At 43.0% G+C, this 6,453-nt stretch overlaps 1 protein-coding gene across 1 annotated transcript; it reads right to left on the minus strand.

The window, feature by feature from the left end:
• Nucleotides 1–1,085: 1,085 nt before the first annotated feature.
• On the minus strand, nt 1,086–1,742 carry LOC137647941 (uncharacterized). Its single transcript, XM_068380888.1, has one exon. The coding sequence runs from the start codon at nt 1,740–1,742 to the stop codon at nt 1,086–1,088; it is 657 nt and encodes a 218-aa protein (XP_068236989.1).
• Nucleotides 1,743–6,453: the final 4,711 nt, after the last annotated feature.

Below are 6,453 nucleotides of genomic sequence, written 5' to 3' on the forward strand. Positions count from 1 at the left end.
GACCTGGGCTAGGCTCCTCCAGGATCTTTAATACCTCCTCTGTTGGACACGAGGAGGTGGGAGGAGCTTGTTGCTAGAGCCGGAACGATGGGAGGAGGCATACTCAGAGAGCTGCAGGGTGATCTTAACTCTGGCACTCTTCAACCCTTGAGACCAAGGCAGGCCTGCACTGGTCTTTGAGGGCTTCTGGGTGCCAAAGACACAGTCTAAGACCATATCCTAGCCCTTCTGATGTGGTATCTCTGGGTCGGTAAACCTGTTGAGATCCCATATACGAGTCAAGACCTCCCAGAATGCATGTTCTGACTCTTTTTGCTTTCCTTCCGACGTCAGACTTGCAGCAAGGTCTCCATCTTCCAACTCCAAGACCTCTTCCCGAGGTGGGTCACGGACATCCCTCGATTAGCTGGCTGTCTCCGTCTTGGTAGTCCTAGTGGAGAACTTTGACAAGGTCTTGGAGTCTTCCGAGGAAGGATGTAGGACTCCAACAATGAAGTCCTAGATGTCATGTCCTTCCTGATCTCTGATGAAGGTAGGGAACTCTCTGCGTGAGGGGAGGCTTCCTCCGACGGTGGAATGGAGGGGGTCCTTTCCCCACGGGACTCCTTGGCAAAGGTGAGGTGGGAGAGTATCCCGGGGAAGATACAGGAGGAACTAGCATCGATGGTCTGACCTTAGTAAGTTTTACCTCGAGGAAGTGACCACAAAAGAGACTCCTCTTTTCCTCTTCAGGGGGATGGAAGAAGCCGTGGTTCTGCACTGAGAGTCTGGAGCTATAGGCTGCTCCAATAAGCAGCCAGACAGGGAAGGATTGAAGGCCTGAGCTACAGCTCTGACTAAGGCACTGAACCATGTCTGTTGACTGACTGATACTCTGTCAGATAGATTCCCTAAATAGAATGGGACCAAAGGTTACCTATGAGGAGTTTCCATTATATGTGGGTCCACCTTAGAAGAAGACATTTTGTGATCCTGAACATATCTGCAGAATCCTGTTCCCCTTTTCCCGATAGGCGTGCTGAAAAGAGTTTGCGGGCAGGGAACTGTTGCTATGGTGACCTGGCTGAGTACAGTTCCTGTGCACGTTATGGTGGGAGCTGATGTGCAGGTGAGCGTTGACGTGCGCTTGCGCGGCGAGAGCTGGCTTGCGCGTGCGAACGAGTGGTGACGCGCAGGCGAGAGCTGGCGTGCTGGCGAGTGTTGGCGCGTACACGCGGGCAAATGTTGGCGTGCACGCGTGGGCGATTGTCGGGTGAGCGTGACCCGGTGCGTGCAAGTGGGAGAGATCTGGCAAACCGGAAAGTGCTGGCGTGCAGAATCACGATGACGTGCAGGAGAGTGCTGGCGCGTGGGAGAGAGCTAGCGCGCAGAAGAGTGTTGGCATGCAGGAGAGCGCTGGCGCGCAGGAGAGTGTTGCCGCGCAGAAGAGCGATGGCGTAACGTAGAGTGCTGGCGTGCCGGAGAAAAATAGCACGCAGGAGAGTGCTGATGCGCGAGAGAGCAATGGTGCGCAGGAGAGTCCTGGCTCGCAGGAAAGCACTGGTGCGTAAGAGAGCGCTGGCACGTAGGAGAGTGCTGGCGCGTAGGAGAGTGCTGACGCATAGGAGAGCGCTGACGTGTGGGATATCATTGGTGCGTAGGCGCAGGCAGCAGCTGCCATCTAGGTTGGCGAGCAGGAGACCGAAGTTGCACGTCTGTGCACAGTTTCGGTAGGCGCTGAGGGCGAGCAGGTGAAGAAGCATGCCGAAGCATTGTAGGTGCACTGCAGGAGGTTGGCCAGCTGAAGGGCGATGGCGCGCAGCTGCACATTTTAGTAGAGCCTCAAGAGGCTTTACCAGGAATAGGAACGGTAATGGAAGGTTAACAGGTCAGCTGGCAGGTAGATCAGGAACGGGGATGTACCCTTTGAAGGAGCAAACATCCACCGACGGAGATCACGAACGATCTGCAGAATGGTCCAGGACCTAAATTGGAGGAATAGTAGCAGTGCCGTCGGAAACAGGTCAATGTGCGGTCGAAGGTCATGGGGCAAAAGACGACTGCAGCGGAGACTTCTCTGCAGGTGACGGCTGTGAAGACGAAGCAAAAGAGCCGAACAGGCACCTTTTCACCGGTGGTGAAGGGAGAACTCTAAGGCAAAGCGGAGGCGAGCTTTACGGTGAAAACATCCTTTATGGGACGTTGGGTTAGCAAGCAGACCATGAGCTGCAGCCGTCCTCCGAAGAGGAGTCTCTATGAGTGAACTCCCTAGAGGGGGAGAAACACTTGCAGATCAGACAGACGTTGGACTTAGTTTCCCCCTCGAAGGATGACCAGAAACGGGGGAAACTACGTTGGCAGCAACAGCTTGAGAGTCTGGAGGAAAATGGGAGTCGGTTGAGGTCACAGGCGACAACTCTGACACCACAACGTTTACAAGGGCCAGAGGATCTACCTCCGACGGTGACGATGACTACTGCACACTAGATTCCCCAGCTGATGATTTGCAGAAATGAGTCCTTGGAGGGCGGACCCGGGAGCCCCAAGGAAGACCAAACCTGAAACAGGATAGTTATTGACAAGGCCTCACCCTGGGGGAGAGGTGGGGCCGCATCGCTAGGGGAAGCAACACCATATCTCGTGGACCTGGGTTGGCCGATATAAAATTGGTCTACGCTACTACTTGATAGTCTCTCGGAAGAGACCGAACGAGTAGGAGCTTAAGAGGAGGGTCGAGAAACAGATGAAGAGGCCTTGGGTTTTTCCCCCTTTGAAGGAGCCTTCAAAGGAGAAATATCCCGTTTAGACTTCTTCTTTTGCGTTCGCCAAAACCTCTCCCATTGGAAGGCACACCACACCCTACACTCACTACACATGTTACAATCACACCGTTGACCTCTGCAGGCAGGACAAAGGGTTTGGGAGTCGGTCTCCACCTCCGACATAAAAGTTCCGCAGGGCCTGCCGGTGAGTCCAGGCCAGGTGCACATGCTTGCAGTAGTCAACACACAAACACACACTAAAACAAAGAAAAAGCAAAACCACATTAATGGCAGTCCAATAAAGGCGAAGGATGAAGAGCAGCAACGTCCGTTCACCATACGAGCCAAAAGTAAAGTTAGCTAAATCACAGGTGTGTGAGTGGGAGTGGTAGCAAGCTACCCCCTCCCTAAAACCATCCCCCTCGATAACTAGCGTGCAGGTAGTTAACCCTGGCTAAACTTTAATGGTTCGTCATTTCAGCTACGCTGAAAGTAATACCCCAAATAAATAGCATAGTTTTTATTCCAGTTAAGGAACGTATATATATATATATATATATATATATATATGTATATGGAAGGAGTACTTAAAATTAGTAATGCTAGTGCTGTACAACAGCCATCTAAAGTTTAATAGTGAAACCCTTTGAACTATGCGAATAATCCTCCCAAGAATGCTTTATTTCTACAGGTTACAAATTCTTTATCCTAGCGTGGATCCAGAAATTTTAAATAAGGGGAGGGGGGTTGGAAAACTTGAACAAAATAGCTGGAGTCACGGGGACAGCTATAAGCTCCAACCCTCAAGCAGCTAACGCACTTTCAAGCTATTTCATAACAATTTTTTTTTTTATGTTTTTTAAACCCTTTTCACCTTACCTTTATAATTCATAAGGTGAAAATTCATCACACAATAACAACACTCCTATAAAATATATTAAACATTTCAGCAGAAGATTTGATTTAGGGAAATGACTATACTTTTCGAGAAAAATCATCAGCTGACTATCTCTGAGTTATATTTGTAATAACTCTCGACTTCTTTCAACATGATCTAATCCAAAACACAATCTCTTAATTCCCATCTCATCGATAATGAATCTTTACTACTTACGAGTATGTGAGAGAGAGAGAGAGAGAGAGAGAGAGAGAGAGAGAGAGAGAGAGAGAGAGAGAGGGGGCGGGGTTAGATTCTCAGCCTTAAACATCTTTTCTACATTTTTCTTGAAGCAACTGATGAGCGGAAATTGTTGATTATTTAGTTTGAAGCTTTTCGTAAAACCAAAGCTTTTTATCAATAAACCTTTTTAATTTCCTCATATAAGACATTTCTCGAAACAAATGCTTTATAATTTCTTTGAAAAATTTCTTTCTTCAGTTTTCAACCTATCTACTTTATCATTCTTATTTATTCTTACACAAACAACAGACCACAATACTAATTACGTTGCAAATTAAAATTTCAGCTTGGTTTCAAACTTTTTTTTAATTTAAAACCGGTAAACTTATTGAACAATTATAGTATTATGGATATTTACTGCCAATAAGAATTAATAATTCACTTTTCAATATTACAAATAATATTGAACAAAATCCGTAGTGCCAAATTACAAGGGAATTACATTTAATTTTCCCTTTTCAATGGATTGAATTTTGCTTCAGATACTTAACGTAACGAATGATAATGTATACAACAGCCATATCCGAGTTTTCTGAAAATATATCTCGATCTCTCAAAAATTTTATTATCACTTGACAAATGTTCCAATACATGGATTGATCTCCTAATAAATTTCATATAGAAGTATATCGAACAAAGTAAACAAGATTATGCACCACAGCATGTCCATATACGCTTTCTTGAAGGTGTACGTATACATATATATATATATATATATATATGAATATATATATATATATATACATATATATATATATATATATACATATACACACATATGTATATATATATATATATATATATAATTACTCATAAAGATATTGCCGAAAATTTAATATACACAAATATATAAAATAATCGATGAAAAGTGAAGAAATCAGAAAATAATTGCTTGGTCATGTAAATTTCCAATGCAAAAGAAAAAAACATAAAAGGAAATGGATTGTATTGGATGAAAGTTAAAAGTTAAAACACTTATACAGATTATTAAAGACGTAAAATTAAAAGGTGCTTTATGACGTGATGGAGAGATTAAGTAATGAATTTCATGAAAAACGCAACACCTGCAAATTCGACATATGGTAAAGGAATCTATTGCATGATGAAATATCAAAGTCGGCAATGTCGCTACAAACGCAACAGACCAAAATTACTGATGCCCAGAAAAGATACAATTAATTGGTAATTATATTAGACTCATTAAGTGAAAAACAAATTAGTGATAGCTTAGCAACAAAGGTGAGAAGCATACTGTATCATTATAATGATAAATATTAACGATTGACTATGTTTGGTTAATATAGTTGGTGAATGTTAAAATTCATTCGTTTGCGCATGGGCTTTGGAGAATACTGGTGAAGGTGGGCAGAACGGTGGCTGAGCTAACTTCAGACATACTGGTTGAGGTTTGTGGTGGTGATGGTCACGTGATCACTTGCTCCTGATATGAGGAGGGTATTAGCTGGTTTAGTGGTTAGTGTAACCTAATGTGTGCGATTATTTATATTGGCTCTGAATACTTTTCAGTACTATTGTACTCCCTGTAAAAGTTTTTAAAAGTTATCGTAAAAATGCATGCAAGAATTGTCAGATTATAACAGATGTTCAATAAAATTGTCTTGCTACTAGAGTTTGCAGCAGGAGGGCGTGTTGGTAGGTAATCAGTGTCATGATGTTTAAATGATGTACTTATATTTTTTACTTTTGTGCGTTGGGACTGTGCTATATCATATTATGAATTGGTTACTATGTGTGTGTAGTATTTCAAGTTTTGTAAATATTTGCAGTTAAATAAAAGGACGAAAGCGCCATTCAAGAAGAGCTTAATTGGCCGGGTTTCATGAATTCCTAGGCCACCAATGTCGTAAATGACGAAAGTGCTAAATTGTATTCATTCGCTTGTGATGCTAAAGGTACATTTATATTTGAATAATGGAAGTGACTTTATTGATAGCTACTAATATTTCAAACAATGATGTTATCACTGGACATGTGTAAAATTTAATGATTTTACATAAATGTAGAGTTTGGCGATTGGACTTTGATGTATTGGTTGAAACTAATTTATGTATTTTAGTTTGAATCTTGATATGAAAAAAAATGTGATGTAATAACGTGTACCCACATACCAATAAATACAATAGGCTTCTCCTTTCCCATCATTTGTGCGAATATTTCTTTAAAGGAACCCATAAGCTGACAGACATGATTATGGCTATACCAAATATTGGTGATGATCTGAAGCATGTGGGCTGATCTAGACATGTTAAAAACCAAGAAAAAATAATTACTCCCTGTCCTGAAGTTTTGTCACTGCTAGCTCCTTGTGGGCATCGAGCATCTCTCTCCGGATTTTCCGAAAAAAAAATGAATTAAGCCTATCGAATCAAACCCCAACCCCCCAACCCCTCATCTCCGTGGACGATGGGGCAGACACCATCGAAGAAGAACGTTATGGACATCCATGCGTCCTTGCCTTACAACAGCAGCAATCATCGAGAAAGCAAGGATCCAAGGCCTATTAAGATGAGT

This window comes from Palaemon carinicauda, chromosome 10, assembly GCF_036898095.1.
Source record: "Palaemon carinicauda isolate YSFRI2023 chromosome 10, ASM3689809v2, whole genome shotgun sequence".
NCBI lineage: Eukaryota > Metazoa > Arthropoda > Malacostraca > Decapoda > Palaemonidae > Palaemon > Palaemon carinicauda.